Here is a 26,375-nt window from a genome sequence, read left to right on the forward strand (position 1 = left end):
AAACAACTTACAGGCAGTTTTCTGTGAATAACTGCTAATTCTTTTTAATTTCCCCTTAACACCTGCATTTTTGTATTTGAATAATTGTTTTTATCATCATTTAACTTTGTAATCCTTTTCTAAAATTGTGACTTATGATTAATTTCTGTGCTTTCTTTTCCCGCAAGCATGTTGAATTTTATTATACTGAGATGACTCTTGTGACCTGCCTAAAGAGAAGTGCCCTCCTTCATGTAATAATATTTCCATCTTTTAAGTTCTTAAAGAAGTCTTGCCTTATACATCATAAAATGGATTTTAAAATGTTACTCTAAACCGGTGATTTTCAAGCTTTGGCTTGACAAAAATTACTTAAGGAGGGCACATCTTTACAGTATGCTGAGCAGTGCCTGGCTGCTCAGTAAACTCTTCCACATTAAATGCTCTCTTGTTATGCATGTGATTCTGATTAAAATAGAAATTGAATTAGATAATATTTTTAGTGAATAATAAAAGCATAACAGTAACCAGTGAGATTATCTTAAAATTTGTTGATTTCCTTTTTAAAAGAATCCTTGAACTAAAAAGAACCCAATTTGGGTTGTTGACTGACCTCACAAAGTTACTTATTGGTCCTGATAGCTTTCTGTAGGAAGAAGCATGTGATCAGCTCCAGTGTGCATAGGAGAAACTAGGACAAACCTAACCAGTAACTTAACCAGTCCCAGCTAGGGTTACTGTCTCCTGCCTGTCCAGCAGTCAGCGCCTGGCAGCCCGTGTGCCATGTGCCAGTTGCAGTCTCCTCTCACTGCAGTCTGGGTTGGCTTCCTCCTTTAGCAGGATGGAAGACAGCTCCTGCCGCTCGTGTCTCTACAGGAGCCAGGGTCTCTGACAAAATACAAAAGCAGTTAGCTGCTATTCTAGTTCTAACTTTTGGATGGTTATGTTTGCATGTTCGAACAGAAGACACAGTTCCTTGGTTGGATGCAGATAGGGGTCAGGCACTGTTAGCCAGGCTAGAACATTTAGGCCCATACAGTGACATGTTGCCTTTCATTATTTTTGTTTTTAAGTAACGCTATACGTTTAGGAGTTCATTTGTTTACCTCTTTACAGGCTGAACATAACTTCCTTTTTTCAAAATTCCCTGTGTTGTGAACTGAGCTTGAGTGAAGTGAAATCTTTGAGGTAAGGCAATGCTAATGATAAAAATGGGAAAGAAGGCCTGTGCAGCTTGGGAGCCTTCAGAGACATAGTTTTAGAGTCACTGCCTAAATATTGAAATGCCACCACTTGTTGTCTGGAGGATGGGAAGCTAAATTGAGAACGGGAGCACCACATCTGCCTCGACTGCTAAGTATATCCATTTCCACTGCTCACCCATAATAGAATTTTTATGTGTGCGTTTATTAATCTTGGTTTTAACATCAGTTTAAAGGAGGACGGAGAATGAAGAGACTAAGATTACATTCCTCCGTCCTTCCCTTACATTTGAGTGTTTGTTCCTGGTGGGTCCCTGTTCTTTTTCATCATCACTCTGATGGTTTTTGGTTTTTGGTTTCTCTGGAAAGGTCAAACAACAGAAAAGACATGAATTCCTAGTACTCTATCAAAAGGCAGAATATTACTATCCCATTTTCATTTTTACTTTTTAAATTTTCTGGCAAAATAAGATTCAGGGTAAAGAAATTTTCCCTGTGCCACCTAATGAGGATCACTGAAGCAGGAATTTTTAAAAAGTCCTTCATTCTGATGAGGAACCATTAGGTAACCACTCTGCTCTCCGCACCATTAAGAAATCAAGGTTGGTCCAGTGCAAGTGGTAGTATGTGAACAGTTTAAGTTTTTGGTGACCAGTTCTTTAGCCAGCTTGCCTCTGGCCTGCTTCCGATGGTCTGAACCGCTACTTATGTGACTATTCTGAGGTTAGTGTGGACCCAGCACTGTGCTCATTGCTGCCTTTGGCACATGGAAAACTAAGTTTAAACCAAGGCCAACAGCCTAGTTTTCCCTTCCAAAAACATTTTCAGACCACATGAGGTGAGCTTTTTTTTCTTTCTTCCTTCCTTTCCGTTCCATTCTTTTCTTTTCTTTTTTCTTTTCTTTTCTTTTCTTTTCTTTTCTTTTCTTTTCTTTTCTTTTCTTTTCTTTTCTTTTTTTCTTTTTTCTTTTCTTTTTTTGCTTCAGGTAGTTTCAGGCCTTGGGGCCCCTCAAAACCTGATTTGCAGAAAGGAGTTTGAAGATGTGAAACAAGTTAGTGTTACTTCTGCTCTGTTAGCCACTGCTATCTTCATGGATCTGACACTCTATTTATCTGACAGTGCACTTAGTACTGCTTCGCCAGGGAAAATCACACAAACCCAGCCTGGCGCATCAGCACTTTCATTGTGTGCCGGGCTGAGCCTCCCTTCACATGCTCACATCCCCCTTTTAATCCAGTACTCCCTTTCCCCTCCCCAGTCCTGCCTGTTTCTGTGGCACTTATTGCTGGTTTCCCTGAGCTCCTGTTTCCACTTTGTGTTTTTTGTGGGGCCCAGGAAGCTAAAGCTGTGTGTATTTGTGGATCAGACAAGTGCAGCAAGTTAATATCATTGGCTTCTGAAGGGGAGAGTGAGGTGATGGCTGCGTTTAAGTTGGATTTCCTTCCAGAAATGATGGTGGATCATTGCTCTTTGAATTCCAGTCCTGTGTAAGTATTTTTGTTGTCTAATTTTTATCATAAGCAGAGGAACTGGGCTGTTTTCTTTGTTATTTGGTAAAACTGGTCCCTTTCCCTAAAAGAGGGAAGAAAAAAATTCGGTGAGGAAGCCAAAGTCCACAGTATTATTATTTTCTATTGTACTCTGATTCTGTCTCCTTACTACTGATTTCCTTGGGGCTGTAGCTAAGTTCTGTACAAAAGGGTACATATGATATATGAGCAGCGACATCAACTCAAGTGTGCTGGCTCCAGTCCCTTCAAGCAAGCTGTAGTGTTTCCCCATGTGATAGATTCCAACGCATTTTTTTTTTTTTTTAAACCTTAGCTTTACTGCTTTGTGTTGGGTATGCAATTTCAAACAATCTTTTGGGACGTTATTTATTTACATCAAATTCTTAGACTCATGTCACAGTGGAGACAGGTTACTAGAGTGTATTTAGGAATGTATGCAGAATGCTGTATTGGCATCTAAACTGTATCCCTGGGCCCTGATTTTTTCCTAGTCAAACTGAAAATGCAACACAATACATGATTTCAGGGATGTCAGATGTGTGCTCTTCCCCTCCCCTCCTCAGCAAAACTGTATCAATTTTGATTGGCAATTTGCCCAAATTTTCAACATGGGAACAAGAAATCTAATCAGTTTAAAATACTGTTCAATAAGTGACATTATCATTGTACACAGCTAAAATACTAACCTGGTCCTGAGTTGTAGCTTCAGGGAACCTGAATTCTGAACTTTGTGAAGAACACATTTCTAACTCTTGTTTTCAGTTAATTAAACTAGGTTTCAAAGTATCTTGAAACCTCAAGCGGATGAGCCTTAGGTTATTCAAAGCCAAGAATATTAAATAGTAGAATATTCCTTAGATAACAGGCAGTAGTCTAAGTCCTTCAGTATAGCCCTCCGTTGGAAATCCATCTACCTTGGGATTATCTGTAGCAGGTATGGATGATAGCAGATTTTGAACAGTTCTCTGTGGAATAGTTTGGGGGACCTCAAAGTTAGCTGGCTCACTCATTTGATATGGATGTTATGCCTTCTCTGTAGTGTCCAGAATAATGGTAATTTAGGTTTGTCTTTTTATGCAAGCTCTTTACTGCTAAAATTTTGTTATAGCTGTAGATAACAGGTGAAATCAATGCCATCATAAAGACTTAATATATATTACCAAAATACTCCCGCATACCAGATATATGTCCCTAGAACTAGGACTTTGTGGCTCAAATTATCATTCATTGTAACAGTTTCTCTCTGTTTTGCCACCGCCTTTGTTCAGTCCTTAGATACAGTATTTTTCCTCAGCCTGTTCTCTCATATTTCAAGAGGTTAAACTAATTTAGTATCCCATGAAGTCTGGATCACAGAACACTGCATGGAAGTCACCTGGAACATGAAAATGCTGATTCCTGGACCCATTCCCAGATATTCTGATGTTAGAATAAGGCCCCAGAATCTGTATTTTAGCAATGCCCCATGTGGTTTTCATGCACACTGAAGTTTGAGAGCTAATGGACTGAATACAGGTCATTCTGTCAGAGGTGATCAGGGAGCACGCGGTTGGAAGCATATTTTCCCAAGTATGTTTGCCTTTGTTTTAGTCTTCCATCTTCTCAAAAGCTTTGGGAGGTTAATTGGGCACAGGCTGTTGCCTCTGTTTACAGATGAGAAACAGTTGAGAGGCTGTAACTGACTTGCCTGAGGACAGTTGGTGTCGGCTTTGGACCTCAAATCAAGTTTAATGATAATCTTTTTATTTTTGCCCCCTAGACCAGGCTGCCTCAGGTGTCATTGAGCAGGTACCCATCGACTTCTTTCATTATTGCAAGTGTTTGGGCCCATTCTCATGGGCACCATATACCAAAACACAGATTTGGGAAGAAGAAAGTTCGTGAGAATGGTGTGTTTGCCACATTTTTGTTGGGTTCTCAGCCCTTCTTTTAATTCGTACTCTTTAGCAGGAGACTTGACATCAGTAGTTTTCTCTCTCAAGTGATTTTGCCCAGTAATGTGATCTAGCAATGTATCTATTTCAAAATTTCCTGCAAAAGAGAAGAATGGCTGGAGGAGCTGTGGAAGGGCTGGGGACCTGAACTGTAGTTCCTATTCTTACTTTTAACAGTGTCCTTGATTCTGCTGTGACTACTCTTCAGCTTCCCTGGTTTCTCTTACATTGCTTATACCCTAGGAGATGGGTAGGTTCTCTAGGAGTTGTAGCTCAGTCCCTTTTAGCTTTCCCTTGGCTTGAGGGGGTACCGATTGCTTTTCTGATTCTCACATCTCTGTATTTTTCCCCCAAATGTCCCCTGAACTTCCCCGTGCAAAAACACTTTCCCAAAATGACTGTACTAGAACCTAAGAGGGATCAGTAACTTCTTTTCCTCATCTTTTTCATTGGGTTATCTCCAATTTCTAGTGGGTTCTGCCCCCAAATTTTTCAGCATTGCCTGAGACTGGGCCCTAATCTTAGAAGCTAGTTTGTGCAAAAATCTCTTTATTTCCCCACTTTTATTTCATCCTCTGTATTGTCGGTTGTCTTTAAAAGATCAATCCGATCACTTCCTTGTTTAAAAATCTTGTAATAGCGGGGCCTGGGTGGCTCAGTTGGTTAAGCATCCGACTTCAGCTGGGGTCATGATCTCACAGTTTGTGAGTTCGGGCTCCACGTTGTGCTCCGTGCTGACAGCTCAGAGCCTGGAGCCTGCTTCAGATTCTGTGTCTCCCTCTCTCTCTGCCCCTCCCCTGCTCTCACTCTGTCTCTCTCTTTCAAAAATAAATAAACCTTAAAAAAAGAATCTTGGAATAAAGTCCAAGCCTGTTAGTATCACAAGAAAAGCCCTTCAGGGCATCTTTCCAATGTATCTGTTTATTCTCAGTGATTTTCTAATGTTTTCTCTCTTTTTTTCTAATCTTCTAAAATGTGTACTCTCCCCTAAGTTTCTCAAGTCCTTTTTTTACCTAATGTTATCTTACCTTCTCTTTTTTCTGAATTCTTACCATTTTCACATCACTCCATTCTATACAGCACTGTTTCCAGCCCCTTTGTCCATTCAGCTTAAGTCCCTGCCCTCCTCCTCCAAATACAATAAAACCATCATACCCATTTTTTTTCCCCCCCACAGAACTTTTAAGCATCCATGAAAATATTTGTAGGTCCTTATAGTTGTGTTCTTCCACTTGTTTGGTGCCATCACCTTCAGGACAGGTACTGCTCAGTCCCCTTCTATAGCCCCTCGAGTGTGTAGTATCTGGCACATAGTAGGAGGTTAGGAAATACAGTTGAATGAATGATAAGCCCTGTGAGATTTGTTTGTTTTTAATAATTAAAGATAATTACTGAAATAAGGTCTCTAGGTGTTATCTCCATTTCTCAGGGAAGAAGGCTGAAAACCTTCACAAGCACCATTAGCCTGTTTAGTTGTTGAAAGGTGACTTAACCTTTATTAAGAGCTTTTTCTAATACCTAATATCCCAACTAACAGGAAGATCTCCCTTTATCCAAAAGGAAATTCCTTCCTTCCAGAATACGTACAATTTTGTCTCACTAGAGAACAGTTGGTAAGTAACTCAGGCCAGTGTTTCTGGGTCCTTTTTATTCTGATGTTCTTCTGTGCCGGTTTTCCACAGCACAGTATCTGAGCCAGAGGGACCTGGTAGGGGTGGGTGGTGGCTGAAGATTGGGAAGCAACAAATATTTATGCCTCTTGGGGATTGGTAAGTATCCAAAATTTTTCTGTTTGTATAATGAACAAATGGAGGCCAACAGGTAATGAGAAGGGTTGAGTGGAAAAAAATGAGTAATGAAAGGTTTTGGAAATTATTAATTTATTGAGGTATAGTTGACATACAGTATTATATTAGTTTCAGGTATGCAGCACAGTGATTTGACATTTGTGTACGTTGTGAAATGGTCATGACAGTAAGTCTGTTGTCACCTGCAAAGTTAATAGTGTTATTTATTATATTCCCATGCTGTACATTACATCCCCATGACTTAATTAACTGGAGATCTGTATTTATTAATCTCCTTTACTCATTTTGTTCCCACCCAAGGAATTGATTTTTGAGCAGATGTAAAGGTAGTATTTGCCAGCCTGTTTGGCTGCAAAGAACAGATACCCACTAGAGCTAGCATATGTGAAAGGGTTTTTTTGTAAGGGCACACATGGGCTGGACTGTAATGTAATTAGGAACTTTCTGGAAGACTTAGAAAATCCTTTCTTTCTGACCCAGGACACACGTTCTCTTGTCCTCGCTGCACGTGCTGCTGCTTGATTGCAGCATGGCTTTGCCTTGCCATTCTCCCTTCCATCCCGTTTTCTTGCTCCATCTCTCTTTGTCTCTCAAATTAAGATATCATTCACATACCATAAAATTTATCCTTTTAAATGCATAATTCAGTGATTTTTACTGTGTCCACAAAGTTGCACAGCTGCCTCCGCTGTCTAATTCCAGAACACTTTGATCACCCCAAGAAGAAATCTGGTACCCTTTAGCAGTCATCCTCCTGCACCCCTAGTCCCCATTCCTAGGCAACTGCTAACCTTTCTGTCTTTATAGATTGGTCTATCCTGGAAATTTCATATAAATGGAATCACACAATGTGTAGCCTTTTGTGATTGGCTTCTTTCACTTGGCATCATGTTTTCAGGCTTCATCGATGTCGATGTTGTAGCATGACCTCTCTTATCTCTTGCCACTGCCCTTTTACCTTGTCACCTTAGGCTGTCTCTGCTTGCAGCTTCCCGAATTCTGACTTCATCACTGCCTGTTTCTGTTAACCAGTTCCATGTTCTGTAGAGCAGTGTTCTGTGCCGTAGAGCTTTCTGTGATGATAAAAATGTTCTCTGCCTCTCCTTATCCTATGCAGTAACCACATGTGGCCAGTGGCTATTGTCTTGCTCGGTAAAGCCAAGCCGTAAGGAGCTTGATTGGCCAGGCCTTTCTGTTTTAAGCATAGGTCTTAGATTTCTGGCTACCCGGTAGATCAGTTTGTTGGGTTAAGGTTCACCCCACTGGTATAGTTAGGTGGAGCCAGGGGATGGGGAAAAAGTGGGACAAGACAATAACTCTGCCTCCCTGAGCTGGGCCTGGGGCCAGGAAGTTTTGAGAGGGAGAGAAGAGAAAGAAGAGAGGGTTGAAGAATTCGGAACAAATGTGTGCTTTGAAAATGAAGCTCTTAGTTTTGTCTCTCCTGTTTCTCTTCCAAAATGGTTCTCTTTTTTACTTTCCTATAGCATGTTCCATCAAGAATCCAGGTAGACAAGGCAGCCTCTGGTCCTGATTTTTCACATTTTCTCATTTTTAATGATTTGCTAGTTGCTGCTAGAAGCAGAAATGTAAAAAAAGGTGGTTGGTGCCATGCCTCTCCCCTAAAACACTTGCTGCCTCCTTATCTCTCTTCTTCCTTCCTTGCTTCCCTCATTCCCTGCTTTTCCTCTCTCCCACCCTGCTCCCAGGTCAGTAATTTCACAGAGGATAAGAATTTCCATAGACTTGCTTCTTAAGAATGACAGGGATAGTATAGGTACTTCTCCAGGGGGCTGCTGAATTCATTGGTTCTTGAGTAGGCATAATAAATATCAGTAATTCATGATCACTGACTCTGAGGAGCTCTCCATCAATGGGGAGGTAAGGCACACATTTGAGAGTGTTTTTAGTGATATGTAGAGTAAATGCCACACCTTGATGACGTGGGGTCCTTGGCATATCACACTGAGAGTCTTGTTCCCAGGTGACTTTTTTGTGCAGTGGTTACTTCTAAGGACAACATGCATGCTGGAAATATGTGAGGAAGGTTGAGGATGGAAGAACATTGTTGTTCATTTCCTCTGACACAATAAAAGTTTATAATGATGTTTCCCTTATTCACCAATATATACCACATTTCACATAGTGTCTGGCCTATATAACTGTATAAGTGCCCAGGATTTATTAGAGGAAAGAATAAGTCAGTGCAACATTCCGGATACATGATGTCCACAGCATCTTCAACATGGCCTGGTAATTTGCTGTGCTCTAGAAGTGCTTCTCAGACTGGTGAAGAACCATGTCCTAAGCCTGTCACGACCTGACTTCTAAAATACAATAAAAACAGTCAAGTAGGAAGACAAGATAATAAGGTATAAGCTTGCATTTTGTATCTTTTAATTATTATTAGATTGAATATATATAAAGTTACCTAGCTCAGTTTCTATAAAAGTTTCTAAAGGGTGGGGCATCTGGGTGGCTCAGTGGGTTAAGTGGCCGACTCTTGACTTCAGCTCAGGTCATGATCTCACAGTCCATGAGTTCGAGCCCTGCATCGTGCTCTGCACTGACAGTGAGGGACCTGCTTGGGATTCTTTCTTTCCTCTCTGCCCCTTCCCTGCTTGCTGTCTCTCTCCAAATGGGGGTCTGGGGGAGGGAGTTTCTAAAGGGTTAAATTTGAAGATTTCCCTTGGTCCTTGGCACTTTGAATAGCACTGGTCCAGAAGATTCTTCTGGCTAATGAATTGGTATATACAGAGGGAAAGGGTGGTTCATGGAGTAGGTGGATGTGAAGAAATGGAGAAGGATTTGGAGAGTAAAGAGAGAAAGGGAGGGTATTCATCTAGAATGCTGAGTCTCCACTGAACTTTTTTTTTTTTTTTTTAACGTTTATTTATTTTTGAGACAGAGACAGAGCATGAACAGGGGAGGGGCAGAGAGAGAGGGAGACACAGAATCGGAAACAGGCTCCAGGCTCTGAGCCATCAGCCCAGAGCCTGACGCGGGGCTCGAACTCACGGACCGCGAGATCGTGACCTGAGCCGAAGTCGGACGCTTAACCGACTGAGCCACCCAGGCGCCCCCTCCACTGAACTTTTAAATAAACCGTAATTCATATATGTTGATTATTGATGATTCTTTTGCACTAAACAGTGATGTAGAAAATTTAGAAATGGCACACAAATACAGAAGGAACGGACAGAGTGTTTGCCTCCAATATAATTACAAATCAATAAACCCCTGCCTCTTTTCAAAAGTAGTGTCAACATTCTTATCAAAACATATTCTGAGCACCATTTGGGGGTTCTGTGTTAACCCTTTAACCCTCCCTAGGATGGAAATACTAAAGACCAGCAACATTTTAATAAAATGATATTAAAACTGGTAATTAAACTTGTTAGAGGCAGGTTGTTGGGAGCGACAGCCATTGTTTCATTAGTCATAGAGTTTTGTTGTTTTTTTTTTTTAATCATAGCGTGGTTTGTTAGAACATTGGGATTACCTTCTAAAAGCGACCACGTTTCATCTGTATAAATATATATATGTTTATTTTTGAGAGAGACAGAGTGTGAGCTAGGGAGAGAGGAAGATACAGAATCTAAAGCAGGCTCCAGGCTCTAAGCTGTCAGTACAGAGCCGGACATGGGGCTCGAACCCATGAACTGCAAGATCATGACCTGAGCCAAAGTCAGACGCTTAACCGACTGAGCCCCATTATATTTTTACAACAACCTGAATTTAGTAATTCCAAACTAAAGGAAAACCAATAAAATAATGCATTTCAAAACACTTGGGGTAGATTGATCTGGTGACAAATAATCACAGGGATAACAGCTGCTCTTTGTGAGCCCTCTTTGTGCACAGTGTTCATTTTTATCAGGATTAGTTGCTTAAATTAAAGGGGGAATTGTTGAGAACAAGAAATTCCTCCCATCCCACACATCTGAGGACTTACTTTGAACCAGGTGCTATACCAGGTGTGACTGTAAGAATGAATAGCAAACAAAACAGTTTCTGCCTTCAAGGAACTCTCAGTCTAATTGGGAGAGCTAGATATAGGCAGATTATGCTAAAAGGTGGTAAATACTATAACGAAGGGGGAAATTTAGTACTGTTTGAGTCCTGACGAAACAGACTAAATTTACCTGAAAGAACATGGGGAAACCTTTCCAGACATGGTAACAAGAGTTGGTTTATATGCCATTTGCCTTACAGCTTTTGATATGTAGTACTAGATTCAGCCAAGGCAACATGTAAATAGTTCCTGTGGGTGTTCAGTTATAAGAAATGTAGGAATTAAAATACAAAGGTTAAACCACCTTCATAGATCCAGCATTCTCAAGTATCTTCAAATATTGTTCAGAAGATAGCACTGGTAGAAAAACTGTTGTTTTTCCTTTAAAGGAAACTAACGTTTTATTTAGGGTTAATATTGGGATGTGGCAAATTTGTTGTTTGTGTTTTTTTTAAACATTTATTTATTATTGAGAGACAGAGACAGAGCATGAGCAAGGGAGGGTCCAAGAGACAGGCGGACACAGAATCGGAAGCAGGCTCCAGGCTCTGAGCTGTCAGCACAGAGCCGGTCGCGGGGCTCGAACTCACAAACTGAGAGATCATGACCTGAGCTGAAGTCGGAAGCTTAACCGATAGAACCACCCAGGCGCCCCGAGGACGTGGCAAATTTGAATATGATGAAGTGATTTCTGGATTAAGCATGCACTAACAGAAAAGTTAGCCATGCTGGCTGTTTGGAACTTAAGGTGTTAATGGTTGTGATAAATGCTAAGATACAATCTTGAGCTACAGTGGTCCAGAAGGACTTTGATTCATTCTGAGTGGAAACATTTGTAGTCCAGGAATCCCTCTAGGTTCTTGGCAGTGGGAGGGTTAAAATGAAGGTATTAAAGCAGGAGTGTTACAAGTTTGATGTGCTAGGATTGTGAGAGTTTGTGGATGTTGTAATGGTTCACTTGGTAAGGGAATTAACTGGTACAGTCTTAGAGAACTAGTAGTAAGTTGGATAACTCAGAAACAAAAAAACCCTAGGATGGTGTTGTCATTGTCTACATAACAATCATTTGTGAAAGTTTAAAAGGCGAAGCTTTGTTTTGGTCTTGGAGGCATGACTTAAGAGCACTGGGACGAGGACTGAGACAGCAACATTCAAAGGCTGACATCTTTCTGTTCTGTTCTTAGCTTAGGCCTTGGAAATCAAGTGCTTTGTTCTAACATCTGCTGAAAGAAGACTTGTCACCTGTCATTGTATACGTGGGGAGTCCTGCATCTTACCCACTAATCAACAGTCCATTGTGATTTTTATGCACATTTTTAAAAGTTTTGTTAACTGTGCTTCAAAACCACTAAAACTTGCTTTAGGAAGTTTGTCTCTTAGGTTCTTAAAAGAATTCTCAGGCTAGACAAGGATTGAGTGACATTTGATTACTTAGTTAAAACCCAGAATGCCCTAATCAGAATGGTGACTTCAGTTTGGGATCTAATGGAAGGCATGGCCATGGCTAAGGGGAAGACCAGAGAACTCTGGTAAATTGAATGACTGTAGTGAAAAGAAGTAGAATTCTTTCTCCCGACTTTTTTAGGAAGTAGTTGAGATCTTTAAAGAAAAGAAACATCCCCCTGGAAAGCACCATGAATGCATAATAGAAGCTATATTTTGTTTTATGCAGCTCAAAGAAAATGAACGGCACCCTGGACCACCCAGACCAACCGGATCTTGATGCTATCAAGATGTTTGTGGGCCAGGTTCCAAGAACCTGGTCTGAGAAGGACTTGAGGGAACTCTTTGAACAGTATGGTGCTGTCTATGAAATCAATGTCCTAAGGGATAGGAGCCAAAACCCTCCTCAGAGCAAAGGTAAGGGCTTTGGGTTGGTGTTTTGTTTGTTGTTGTTTATTTAATTTTATTTATTTTGAGAGAGAGAGCATGTGCAGGGGAAGGGCAGAGAGAGAGAGAATCCCAAGCAGGCTCCATGCTGTCGGTTCAGAGTCTGACACAGGGCTTGATCCCACAAACTGTGAGATCATGACCTGAGCCGAAATCAAGAGTCAGATGCTTAACTGACCGAGCCACCCAGGCACCCCAGGACTTGGGATTTTATATCTAATTTCTGTCATGTGCTTGCTGTCTCTCATTGCCGGAATGTTCCTGTGGTCACATCCAAAGGGGCTTTCCTTTTAGAATAGTTACATCTTCCAGCCCAAACGCATTTAATGGCTTAAAAATAAGTTAAGTTGATATCATGAGGATAACTTGTAAATTGGATCATAGATGGTCCTTTGTGAGAGCTCTAAATTTAAGAGACAGACTCATGTGAGAGTCTATCTCTGTCTCACTCTCTCTCTTTTAACGTTTATTTTTGAGAGAGAGAGAGCAGGGGAGGGGCAGAGAGGGAGACAGGACCTGAAGCAGGCTTTGCATTGTCAGTGCAGAGCCCAATGTGGGGTTCGAATTCAGTGAACTGCTAGATCGTGACCTGAGCCGAAGTCAGATGCTTAGCCAACTGAGCCACCCAGGTGCCCTTCTCTTTTTTTAAATGTGAATGTCTCTTGATCTTAGGGATGCAATGGCAAAAATAAAGTTGAAGTAAACTAACTACATAAGGTTTTCTTTGGTGTTTTGGCTAGAGTAAGCAGAAAGGAAGGCACTATCTACACTGTACCTATGAATTTCTGTTAGTGTTGCAGAGTCTTCATAGGAAGGCTTAGCAACCAGGAAGGACCTGTTTTTAGGTAACCTGTTTGTTGTAGCCTACAAATGAATGGAAGAAAGACTGCGTTGCTTCCAGAAATACCTAGCAGAGTAGAAGCTTTATGGGAGCAATGGTAGAAGAGGCGCTAGCTTTGCCCTATACATGCACATACTATATTCTTTTCCAAATGACTGATGTTAGAATAATTTTCTGTGGAAGCTGTTCTACAGTGCAGATGTGAGCAAGCAGGATTGTTAGGTTTGAAGCCAGCTTAAGAGCAGAGGATCAAGAAGCAGATAAATTATTTTCTCTATGTGTATAGTTAACCAAAAATACAAAGTACTTTAGTTCCTTTATATTAACGACTGGCAGTAGAACATGCAGTACTTTAAAATCTTAATTGCAGGGTGATTTTGAAAGGAATCTATATGGTATCTCATGGGACGATGAGCCCATATTTATAAGACACACCTCTCCCCTCCTATCCCTAATAAAGATACAAATCACAAAATCTACAAATCTCCTTAGTGCCATGTGCTGTTAGAATCTTAATTATATTTGATGAGGACCAAGGGTCCAAAAAAGGTATTAAGAGTTTCTTGCTCTTTAGTCATTTTATAATTTAATAAATGGTTATTATGTTTGAGGCGTATGGTAGAAATTGACTATAAGGATTGATTTATTCTGAGAAAGAATGAGTTCCTGGTAGACTACAAGCTGTGAGTGCAAGGCCCCTTTTTTATTTGTTCTGAGTGTCTTGCCCAGCACACTCCCCGGTGCTCCAAGTAGGGTACGTCGAATGGCATGGTACTGTGACCTTTACAAGGGAAGTTCTCTTTCCCAGAGAAGTTTATAGGAGCAGCTAAAGAATTTTAGTAGAACTAGAAGACTATAACAATATAGAAAATGAATAGAAAGTAGTGTAGGGTTTTTTTCTGCTTCTTTCCCTCCCCCCCCCTTTCTCTCTTTGGGGGGAGGGATGCTAATTTTAATATACCCAGTCTTCTCTTTGAAGTTCCAGTATGTCTGTGGAGGAGGGAGTACTCTAGGAATTACCTGCTTTCAAAGGACTGGTTTGATTTTGTGAAATCTTGTTTATTGCAGGGTGCTGTTTTGTTACATTTTACACCCGTAAAGCTGCATTAGAGGCGCAGAATGCTCTTCACAACATGAAGGTCCTACCAGGGGTAAGAAAGCTCCTACTAGGAAGTGGAACTGTGGTGGTTTTAACACATGGAACATACTTATAGGTGTCAAGCCCACACTGAAAGCCATCTTGGGGAAAAAGTAACTGCCACAGAAATTGATGTAAAGGAGGACATAAAGGGAATATTTCAAAGAACATAGGCTGAAGGTCATGTAGTTCTCTCTTAACCAAAAGAATTTTAACCTCTTGATTCATACTCTATTTTGATACTTTGGGAAAAAATGATCTTGAGGCAGACGTGAGTATAGAGAGAACTCTTAAGGCTCTGGTTTTGGTATTTCCTTTAGAGTCCTCACTTATCTTTCTGAATGCCTTCAGTGTGTACAGTGATAGTATCTGTGTGTTTTCCTTTTTAGATGCATCATCCTATACAGATGAAACCTGCCGACAGTGAGAAGAACAATGGTAAGCAAGTGTGTAAAAGCCTTCTCCTTAGAAGGTTTCTGCCAGTTTAGTGTTCATTCTGATGGTATCTGGTTGTGTTTGCTTTAAGTAATCTTTTTATTATTATTATTATTATTATTATCATCATTATTGAAGTCTAAGTGACATAAAACATTCGTTTCAGGTGTGCAACATAATGATTCAGTATTTGTATATATTAGAAATGATCACCCATAGTAAGTCTAGTTAGTATCTGTCACCATACATAGTAACAAAAAAAGTTTTGATGTGGGAATACAAGCTGGTGCGGCCACTCTGGAAAACAGTATGGAGGTTCCTCAAAAAACTAAAACTAGAACTACCCTACGACCCAACAATTGCACCACTAGGTATTTATCCAAGGGATACAGGTATGCTGTTTCAAAGGGGCACATGCACCCCCATGTTTATAGCAGCATTATCAATAATAGTCAAAGTATGGAAAGAGCCAAATGTCCATCAATGGATGCGGTGTATATATATGTGTGTGTGTGTGTGTGTGTGTGTGTGTGTGTGTGTGTGTGTATAAATATATATATAACCGAGGCACCCCAGGACTTGGGATTTTGTATCTAATTTCTGTCATGTGCTTGTTGTACATACATACACACACACACACACACACACACACACACACATACAGTGGAGTATTCCTTGGCAATCAAAAAGAATGAAATCTTGGCCATTTGCAACTACGTGGATGGAACTGGAGGGTATTATGCTAAGTGAAATTAGAGAAAGACAAATATATGACTTCACTCATGAGGACTTTAAGAGACAAGACAGATGAACATAAGGGAAGGGAAGCAAAAATAATATAAAAACGGGGAGGGGGACAAAACATAAGAGACTCTTAAATATGGAAAACAAACAGGGTTGCTGGAAGGGTTGTGGGAGGGGGGATGGGCTAAATGGGTAAAGGGCACTAAGGAATCTACTGAAATCATTGTTGCACTATATGTAACTAATTTGGATGTAAATTTAAAAAAAAGAAAATTAAAAGGTTTTGATGAGAATTTTTAAGGTCTGCTTTCTAAGCAGCTTTCAAATGTGCATTACATTACTATTAACTGTAGTCACCAGGCTAAATTATTTTATAATGGGAAGTTTGTACCTTTTGATCCTTTAAAAAAATTTTTCAAGTCTTGTTATTTATTTTTGAGAGAGACAGAGAAACTGAGAGGGGGAGGGTCAGAGAGAGAGAAGGAGACACACAATCTGAAGCAGGCTCCAGGCTGCCTGCTGTCAGCACAGAGCCCAACGCTGGGCTTGAACCCATGAACCAGGAGATTGTGACCCTAGCCGAAGTTGGACACTTGACTGACTGAGCCACCCAGGTGCCCCACCTGTGGATCCTTTTTACCTTTTTTGCCCACTCCCTTACGCCCAACCTCCAACCACCAATTTGGTTTTTGTATCTATGAACTTAGGGAGTTTTTTGTTTGTTTTTAAGATTTTATGTAAGTGAGGTCATACAGTATCTTTCTCTGTTTGACTTATTTCACTTAACATAAAGTCTTCAAGGTCCATCCATGCTGCCACAAATGGCAAGATTCCATTCTTTTTTATGGCTGAATAATATCCCGGGTGTGTGTGTGTGTGTGTGTGTGTGTGTGTGTGTGTGTGTGTGTGTGTGTATCCCACATTTTCTTTATCTGTTCATCTGTTGATAGACACTTAGGTTGTTTCCATGTCTTGACTATTGTAAATAATGCTGCAGTGAACATGGGTGTGCAGCTATTTTTCTTTTTAGGCTTTATTTATTTATTTATTTATTTATTTAATTTTTTTTAACGTGTATTTTCAGAGCATGAGTGGGGAGGGGCAGAGAGGAGGGAGTCAGATTCTGAAGCAGGTTCCAGGCTCTGAGCTGTCAGCACAGAGCTCGACACGGGGCTTGAATTCATGAACCGCGAGATCATGACCTGAGCTGAAGTTGGACGCTTAACCAAGTCACCCAGGCGGCCCATTAGGCTTTATTTTTAAATAATCTCTACACCCATTGTAGGGCTCAAACTCACAATGCCAAGATCAAGAGTCGCATGCTCCACCGACTTAGCCAGCCAGGTGCCCGGAGTATGCAGCTTTCTGAGTTTGTGTTTTTGTTTTCTTCAGATAAATACCCAGAAGTGGAATTACTGGCTTATATGGTAGCTCTGTTTTTAAATTTTTGAGGAACCATGTTGGTTTTTACATTGGCTGCAGTCAGTTTACATTCCCACCAGCAATGCACCAAGGGCTCTCTTTTCCACATCCTCACCAACTCCTGTTATTTCTTGTCTTTTTGATTATAGCCGTTCTAACAAGTGGGAGGGGATACTTCATTGTTGCTTTGATTGGCATTTTGTTGATGATTGGTGATGTTGAGCATCTTTTCATGTACCTGATGGCCATCTGCTGCATGTCTTCTTTGGAAAAATACCTGTTCGGATCCTCTGCCCATTTTTTTAACTGGGTGCTGTGTTTTGTTGTTCCTGAGTTGTAGGTGTTATTTCTATATTGGATATTAACCCTTTATCAGATACATGATTTGCAAATATTTTTCCCATTCAGTAGGTTGCCTTTGCATTTTGTTGATGATTTTCTTTGCTCTGTAGAAGCTTTTTAGTTTGATGTAGTCCCACTTGTTTATTTCTGTTTTTGTTGCCTTTGTTTTGGCAGTCAGATCCAAAAAATCATCTTTAAGATTGGTTTTATGGAGCTTACTGCCTATGTTTTCTTCTCAGAGTTTTATGGTTTCAGGTCATACGTTTAAGTCTAATCCATTTTGAGTTAATTTTTGTGTATGGTGTAAGATTGTAGTCCAGTGCACTAAGTAATCTGTCATCTAAATTGTCTGTTTTTTTTTTTTCTTTAAAATAAATATGGTAAATAAAGATGGAGAGAGTTGATACGTAAATAGTACAAGAACATTTTAGAGTAAACTGGAATGTCTTTGATGAATATAATTTCTTACGACAAGAGTGGGGGAAGGGGAGATGGACAAGTAGGAAGGAGAACTTAGTCCTCAAGAGAATAATCAGAAAAGGAAAGTGGACATTTACACTCACCAAAAGGTGTGTTCTGTTTCTCTTGTCATATCAATTAAATGTGAAAAACTTGTCCTTCTTTGGTGTAGTAGAACTGCTAGTAAGAGCAAACATCACTAAGTGCTAGGCAAGATGCTGAGTGCTTTGCATTTAATACCTACAGCTACCTTTAAGAGAAACACGGTTATCCCTATTAATCAGAAGTGACAGGCACAGAATGGTTAAGTAACTTTCACAGGCTCGTAAATTACTATATTTTATCTAAATGTTTCCAATTTTAAGGTTCAGTTGATTATGAGTTGCTAAATGATGAAAAAATGTGTATCTTAGAATCCAAGTAATATGATATAAAGGCATAGAGCCAGGATCCAAACATAGATGGTCTGACTCCAGGGTCTATGCCATACTACCTCTTGTAGTAATGATGTTCAAGCCTTTTGTGTTTTACTCTCTTAGCAGTGGAAGACAGGAAGCTGTTTATTGGTATGATTTCCAAGAAGTGCACTGAAAATGACATCCGAGTCATGTTCTCTTCATTTGGACAGATTGAAGAATGCCGGATATTACGGGGACCTGATGGCCTGAGCCGAGGTGGGTACATTTTTAGCCTTTAAAGATACTGGTCTTAAATTTAGAGTCTCTTTTAGTTAGACCAGTGGAAACCAGGGATCACTAGCTAACATGACCCTGTGATGATGGAGTGGCTGGGCTTGATATTGTAAATGTAGGTTCCGTCTACCAACTGATTCCTTTAGAATTGTCCCATCCCCCTAAGGAGTCTACATTCTGCACTTCAGTGTCATGTATTAAAATTTTCTCTTTTTGTGCTTGGACAGGTCCTTAATGGAAACACTTTCTTATCCAGAGAAACTAGAGGATTAGGATTTCTCTCCTTTATCCCTTTATCAAGCACGCTCTTTCTTGTTGTGCTTCCCTACTTTTTCACTGAAGCACTTAGTCACTGTTACAATGTATCTGTCTCCTTTACTAGATCTCTAACTCCTGAAGGCAGGAACCGTGACTATTATTGCTAGCATAGTACTTGGCACATAGCAGGTGCTCAGTAAATGTCAATCGGATATTTAATAAGCAAATGAATGAATGAAGCTATTGACACTTCTCTTACCAGGTTGTGCGTTTGTGACTTTTACAACAAGAGCCATGGCACAGACGGCTATCAAGGCAATGCACCAAGCACAGACCATGGAGGTAGGGAGCAGATGAATGAAAGGGAAAAGTTCCTTAGCCTGAGAGTGCTAGGACAGTTGGCCATTAAAGTTCTGCAGCATCTGACTGCGCTAAAGGTTAAGCAGGCTAAGCATCTTAAAGTGAAAAAAATGATTGGTTTTTAAAAAATTAACATATTAGAAGTTGCCCTTTTAAATTTGTCTTTTTGCCATTTGTGTCTGTCAGGAAGAGAGTCGTGTGGCAGTGAATGAAATTAGAATGCATCTTGTGTGTCACTACAAAGGAGGATTTTTCCTTCGTGTAGAAGGAGGACTTTCACCCTTTGGCTTTGGTGTTTTCATAGGGCTGCTCATCTCCCATGGTGGTAAAATTTGCTGATACGCAGAAGGACAAAGAACAGAAGAGAATGGCCCAGCAGCTCCAGCAGCAGATGCAGCAAATCAGCGCAGCATCTGTGTGGGGAAACCTTGCTGGTCTAAATACTCTTGGACCCCAGTATTTAGCAGTGAGTCTCTGTGGTTTGCTTTCTGCAGACTGTGCAAGCTCCCAGCTGTTTTCTTCTTGTGCCATCCCTAGCTAATAGACACAATGGCATTTACGACTTTAACATATCAAAATTTTACGTAAAACTTTAGGCAATGCAATATTCTTTTAAGTTAAGTTATGTTAGTGTATCTCTCTGTCTCTCTCTCTGTCTCTCTCTCTGTCGTATAAACACAACTTTGGTTATAATTTGAGACTTCCATTACTATTAAAGTGAAATCCTGATTTCCTGATGCAAAGATTTAGAAATATCTCCAGTGTCCCCGTCACTTCATTTTTTTAAAAAGAAAATCCTAAGAGAATCTTAACTACCAAATATCTCCATATTTCTTTCTCCCAGATGTAGAGAACATAATTAAATGCTTATTGAGTCTTTCCTGAAGAGTATGGTAAATGTTTCTTTCCACTGACTGAGAGAGCAAGATACTGGCACAGACATCATTAAATGAGTATTACAGGTGTATATTTGAGTTCGCTACATTATAGATGGATGGCCTTTAACTCTTTCCATCTTGTTCTTGAGTTTGACTTACGTAGTCCAAAGGCTCTAATTTGGTGTTTAGATTTACTAGATCTACAAATATGTTACAGGGGATTATCACTGCTTTAAAATCTTAAAAGAATAGCAGTACGAAATACTGAAAACTATCTCATCTGTGAAGCTGTCAATGAAGGAAAATCAGTGGTGAAACCAATAGATTCGTATGGATAGTCCCAAAAATATACACATAAGAATAATTATATACTTTTACTCTACTCCTTTAAAACGTTGTCCTATACAGAAACAAAGGCAATGATTTCTGTCTCCCAGTATTGAGTTTTGGCTAATTTGCTGCCTCCTGGTCTTCATATTTCTAAAATGTTAGAAGAAATCCCAGTTTTCCAGCTAGTATTTCTCTGAAGTCAAAAAGTATAGATGGTTGGTATATCTCATCAGATTAAGTTGTTTCTTGGTGCTAGAACATTGCTTGTAATGTAAGTTCAGGAAATTCAGAGAGATTTTGTTTTAGTCTTCTGCCAAAATGATAATGCGTTTAAAATGATCTCCATTATATGCATTCGCCTTTCTTAGAGAGTTTTGGAGCTCTTTCTTAGGGTAGAGTCTCCTTTTTATTGCCATCACCACATCCAGCAGCACATGATGGTATTTGTTGAGAGCTGCAGTCTTTTTGTTTCGGTTAGACATGATCCCTGCCCTCAGAACTGTTCTCATTTAGGGAGGAAATGAAGGTGCCAAGTATAGAGTGCACAGCCCACCAGTTGGGGTTGAGCACATTGCCCAGGGTATTTAAGAAGACAAAAATGAGGACATGTGGGTATATAAATGATAGTACATTAATATTAATTATGAGGTTCTTTCTGGAATAGGTGGACTTGAACCTCTAGTCTGTTTAGACTAGAGCAGTGCTTCTTAATCTTTGTGGGGTGTGGACCCCACTGAGAAGCTGATAAAAATTGTGTGTATGTACATTTTCTCATTCTATATCTGGAGGTTTGAGAACCTAAAACCTATATGGACTAAAGGGATTCATGATGACTGAGGAACCAGATCGGGTCTTCATGGAAATGGGCAACAGGTTGAATAAAGGATTCAGAAACGAGGATACCAGTTGTACATGAGGAAAAGTGATTGGCTTTGAATGGAGCAAAGGTTTTCAGCCGGTTTGTTAGTCAAAGGTTGCTGTTTGCAAAGATAGTAAGATCATGGAGATCCATAAGCTCATGGACAACTTCTTGTTGTATTTGTTAGGGGGCAGCAATTGAAAGAATATACGCTGAACTGATCACGATCAGTCCGTTCGTCAGTCATTTGGTCATCCGTAACAGTGAAGACCAGTTTTGTGGGGGAGGAGATAAACGGGTCTGTATGGATATATAGCATCAAAAGATTGGTCTTTTCGTGTTCCGTTGTGGCCACTAAAGAATGACTCCAAGAAGTACCCTGAAATGGTTTAGATTTGATATTTAAAATAATAGTAGTGTGAAGTAGAAATTGGGTGCCTGGATGGGAACAATCTGCAAAATAAGATGTGTGCGAAGTGAACTAAGAACTCGGGAGCGAGGAACTAGACGTGGCAGTCCTCCATCTGCAGACTCTCATTGCAGTGGATTGCATAGCTGAGCTTGGTTCTCTACTCGACTTCTGTCCTCTGCTGTGCTGCGTTCTGTTGCCCAGGGACTTGAGCTTGGTCAGCACTCAGTGACTGTAAATATCTTCTGGGCCAGGGCTTTAGCTGTGTCGTATTGTCCTGTGCTGTCATAAGCCTCATGTTTCTGTTGTGTTGGCTTGGGTTCTTGTCTTCAACTCTCTTCTCTCTGGGGGCCTCTGCACTCTCGCTTTGCTGTGCTGTAGAGTTATCCCAGATGCAGAACCAGCCCTCACTCTCACTCTTGTTCTGTTTTTTGGTGTAATGTCTAGCTTTATTTGCAGCTCCTTCAGCAGACTGCCTCCTCTGGGAACCTCAACACCCTGAGCAGCCTCCACCCAATGGGAGGTAAGTGTTACGCTGCTGTGGAGGAGCAGCAGCCAGCAGGCCACCAGACCCAGCTAACAACAGTCTGAGAGTTTTGCACCGTTTGTACAGAAAACAAATGTTTTCCCACTCATAACATAAACCCAACGCGAGATGCGCATCCCAGAACTCAACCACCTTGTCTCTAGAAGGTGGCTCTGTTAGTTGCTGATGCAAGATTGCTTTGGGGTTGTCTGATACTCCCACCCCTTTAAGTCTCTATTGAGGAGGAAGATGGAAAAAGAGGTGTTAGCATGTGTGGGCTATCTGAGGCCATTCTGATAAGGAGAAGATTGCAGGAACTCTTTATTTCCACAATAACGTGACTTTTCCAGTGGATAAGAAGAAATCCGTGCAAATGACTTACCCAGAAACTGCTGAAATCTAGGCAGTTAATTTACCTCTGTGTCTTATACATGTTAACTTCTTAGGTGAATTACCTTGGGGCTCCACAGACAAAAGTAGGGCCATCAGACAAGTTAGTGGAGGTAGGGAGTGGAGCAGTCCCAGAGCCTCTGCCCCTAACCCTTCTGCAGTGGGTGAAGGCCCAGCAAGTGTATTTGAGAAAGGGGTAGTCTTAGATGAACTGCATTTTAGTGTGTGAGAAATTTTGATAGTGGTTCACTTTGTCTTAGGGACCTGGAGTTTGGTACGTTTTTCGAAAGTTGCTAAGTTTTTGGAAATCTGTGTTGTAGTTTCGTTTTTTATTCTTCCTAACTCTCCCCGCAAACCACTTCCCATCTGCTTTTCCATGGTCCAATAAATGGTTTGCAACACACTGTCGGTGCAGTTCAGATTTCTTGTTCCTTTTAACTGTTGCTTGGATTCTACTTGGAGCCCCCCCCCCCCCCCCGCATTGTTTTTCTCTCTCTTCTTTCTGATGAGTAATCTGCTATTAAAGTGGTGGTTTTCCCTTAGTCTTTCTCCTATTGCTGTTCTCACATGTATTCCCCTCCTGTCATTCCTCCTTTGGCCACCTGAATCCTGCTGCATTTTCTGCCTGTCCACCTCCGCTGGAAAGAGCAAATCCCCCATAAAGTGGGAGCGAGGGGCTCAGATGCAGTCCTGCTCTGTGACTTAGGTTTTGTCATTTGTTGTTCTCTTGGACACCTGGTGTGATGGTAGACCACAGACCTAACCCTCTCCTGGTTTCCTAATTGCCGGTCCCTGTTGTGAATGTTCACTTGGGGTGTCATGCTGTTGGATTAGATATCTCTTCTCTGAGGAAATGATGTCAAGTTTCTTAATGAATTGAGTGATACCTGAATCTTTTTTGGAGCATTGTAGTATTACTTGTAAGGTTTATCTAGAAGAGGTCCTTTTGGGACCAGCCTTCGCCAGTGTGTGCGGTCATTGCTGGAGTGGTTACGAGGAACCTTTATCTGCTGGCTGATCTCTTGCTTTGGATGTTGCAGGGTTAAATGCAATGCAGTTACAGAATTTGGCTGCCCTAGCTGCTGCAGCTAGTGCAGCTCAGAACACACCAAGTGGTACCAATGCTCTCACTACATCCAGCAGCCCCCTCAGCGTACTCACCAGTTCAGGTAAGCGTGTCACTGGAACCCAGTGTGCCTTGCGCAGAATCCCAAGAGAGGGGTCTGTCATTCTGGAGAGTGGTTAACATCCCTTTCCAAAGGGGTCAACATTATGAACAGTTAATTTTCAAATGTCATCTTGTGACTTAAGAGAAATCTCACAGTTTTGAGTTTGTTGTAACTGTCATTTGACTCTGTGTCCCGCAGTGACAGTTACCAGAATCCGTAACTGAAAACCTCTTTATGAAGAGAATACTTGAGTAGTATTACTCTTGTGCTTTGGTTCCTGTTGACATGAGGAGCACGTGTCGGCTCAAGTTTAACACTTGGGTTTCTGGTCACAGGGTCCTCACCGAGCTCCAGCAGCAGCAGCTCTGTCAACCCCATCGCCTCCCTTGGAGCCCTGCAGACATTAGCTGGAGCGACGGCAGGCCTCAACGTCAGCTCTTTGGCAGGTGAGAGACAGCCCCTGGATGCCATCAGGCCATTCTTTGTTCAGGTAGCACATTTTAGGGTCCCCAGGGGAATGAACAAGGTGGCCCGGTGAAGTTAGGAATAATCATGGGATTTCAAGTCAGACCTGAGTTAAATCCCACCTCTGCTCCTTATACCCCCTTTCTAAGGTCATTTTCTCATCTGTGAAGTGGGAATAGAATACTTTGAGGGCTGTGAAGTAAATGAAAACATGGGTAAAGTGCTGAGCTCGTGGCTTAGTACAGTGTCAGGCACATAGAATTCGCTGCTATTTTGATGATAGGGTTTACCCACATCTTGTCGTAAACCACACACACTCCTTTTAGTCTCCAAATATGGGATGCTTATTTTGCCGCATTCCAGCTTTGTGAGAAAGTAGCAGAAAGCCAGAGAGAAAATGGAGCAGGTCATGTGTAAGTGTTGTCATGTCTTACACAGGTAGGAAGAATGTAATGGGGAGAGCCACACCTGCGTGTGGCATTTTTTAATGTTCCCATTGGCAGTAAGGCTGGTGAGTGTCCTGAGACCTGACCAGTCAGGGAGAAGCTGAGAGAGAGATAAAAGGGAAAACCTTGGAGTTGTGTTTGGCGTCAGTCAAGTCTTCCCAATATGTTAATCCTGCTCTTCCCCACAACCAAGGGATGGCTGCTTTAAATGGTGGCCTGGGCAGCAGCGGCCTTTCCAACGGCACCGGGAGCACCATGGAGGCCCTGACGCAGGCCTACTCGGGAATCCAGCAATATGCTGCCGCGGCACTCCCTACTCTGTACAACCAGAACCTGTTGACACAGCAGAGTATCGGTGCTGCTGGAAGCCAGAAGGAAGGTGAGTGCGGAAGGACGACAAGGGGGTCGCTCTCCCCCCAGGCGGAGCTGAAGGCAGGGCAAAGGCCAGGAGGATCGTTTAGGTGGTCAGATCAGTGCTTTTCTTTGGCAGTGTCAAGAGTAGACTGAGAAGTTCTGTAAAGTGTGCTCTGCTTTGGGACTGTTCTCTGGATGTGGCTCACATGAGAACCTGTGTTTGCCCTCCTGTAATCTGGCTGCAGGTTTTAGATGAAGAAGCATACTGACCTTACCGTATGACAGTATTTTGACAATCTGTCTTTGTTAGGAAGTCATCTTTGTGGATTATAAATTTCTCAGAGGATATCTTCTGTCAAGGTGTCCCTTTTAAGCTCTCTTACTTGGCATTTTCCTCCTTTTCTGATCTGTGCTTTTCCTAATTAACGAGGCACTGAAAGTGATGGGACAGAAAATTATGGCCCGTGGGTTGATGGATTGGGAAGTGTGTGCTGTGACATAAATGGGATTAAATTCAGGAGAGACTTTTCTAGGCAGAAAGAGGCGTGAAGGTGGTTTGTATCAATAGAAAGTCCTGCTGACACCTCTGTGCTCATACTTGACTGGATTTCTGCAGCCCAAAGCTGGCAAGGTTTAAGCACTGATGTGGGGAAAAGACACATAGCCTCTCTCGCCATGGCAGCAAGGACTCCTGGTACGGTGCATCCTCACCTGCTCTGAATCAAGATGCTTCTGTACCTAGGATATGGTAGTGGGGGAACTGGAAGAACTGTGGAGATGGACAGTATAAAGCAGGAAAAGCATGAGGTGTTCCATATGGTGCTCTGAAGACTGATGAATGGGAAAGAGGGATGGGGAGCACCAGAGGCACAGCATTTTGTGTAGAATGGTCAGAGAAGGTCTCTCACTTGCTGTTTAATCAGAGACCTGAGGAAGTAAGGAAGCTAGCAGTGCATACGTCTAGAGGAAGAAGGGTAATGCGGGCAGAGGAACACCTCTGTGTCATCAGTGCAAAGGCCCTGATGCAGTAGTGTTCTGTAATGTGTTTGGTGACAGCAGGGAGGCTGGGTGGCTGGAGAATGGCTGGACTGCAGTTATAATAAGTTGCCTTTGGTTAGAAAGTCATTGAGTGTAAATGGTTGGAAGAAGAAAGCACATTCTGGTTTTGAGCTCAGAGTTAATCATAGATACCTTTTTTCTTTTTTCTTTTTAAATGTTAATTTTTTTAAAATTATTTTTTATGTTTTTGAGAGAGAAAGAGACAGAACATGAGCAGAGGGGTGGCACAGAGAGAGAAATTAGAAATACAGAATCTGAAGCAGGCTTCAGACTCTGAGCTGTCAGCACAGAGCCCGACGCAGGCTCAAACCCACAAGCCGTGAGATCATGACCTGAGCCGAAGTTGGACACCTAAGAGGGAGAGAGAGTGTGCACACGTAGTGTGCACACGTGGGAAAAGGGCGGACAAAGAGGGGGACAGAGAATCCGAAGTGGACTCTGTGCTGACAGCTGAGAGCCTGAT

General features: G+C 41.5%; 1 protein-coding gene across 13 annotated transcripts in view; it reads left to right on the top strand.

Annotated features, from left to right (window-relative positions):
- Positions 1–26,375, top strand: part of CELF1 (CUGBP Elav-like family member 1) — a 75,091-nt gene that overhangs the window by 40,700 nt on the left and 8,016 nt on the right. For 5 of the 13 annotated variants that reach the window (XM_053899710.1, XM_053899713.1, XM_053899711.1 and 2 more), the window contains 10 exons: positions 12,119–12,306; positions 14,246–14,328; positions 14,705–14,753; positions 18,257–18,391; positions 18,930–19,009; positions 19,332–19,493; positions 21,951–22,026; positions 23,460–23,588; positions 23,924–24,034; positions 24,693–24,878. In XM_053899710.1, the coding sequence (XP_053755685.1) occupies positions 12,119–12,306; positions 14,246–14,328; positions 14,705–14,753; positions 18,257–18,391; positions 18,930–19,009; positions 19,332–19,493; positions 21,951–22,026; positions 23,460–23,588; positions 23,924–24,034; positions 24,693–24,878 (1,199 nt within the window). Of the gene's footprint in view, positions 1–1,095; positions 1,168–2,516; positions 2,669–12,118; positions 12,307–14,245; positions 14,329–14,704; positions 14,754–18,256; positions 18,392–18,929; positions 19,010–19,331; positions 19,494–21,950; positions 22,027–23,459; positions 23,589–23,923; positions 24,035–24,692; positions 24,879–26,375 lie in introns of those variants that run through there. The other 8 variants (XM_053899708.1, XM_019412437.2, XM_019412435.2 and 5 more) reach the window with 6 other exon arrangements.

This window comes from Panthera pardus, unplaced genomic scaffold (assembly GCF_024362965.1).
Source record: "Panthera pardus isolate Hobbes unplaced genomic scaffold, ASM2436296v1 HiC_scaffold_12, whole genome shotgun sequence".
Lineage (NCBI taxonomy): Eukaryota > Metazoa > Chordata > Mammalia > Carnivora > Felidae > Panthera > Panthera pardus.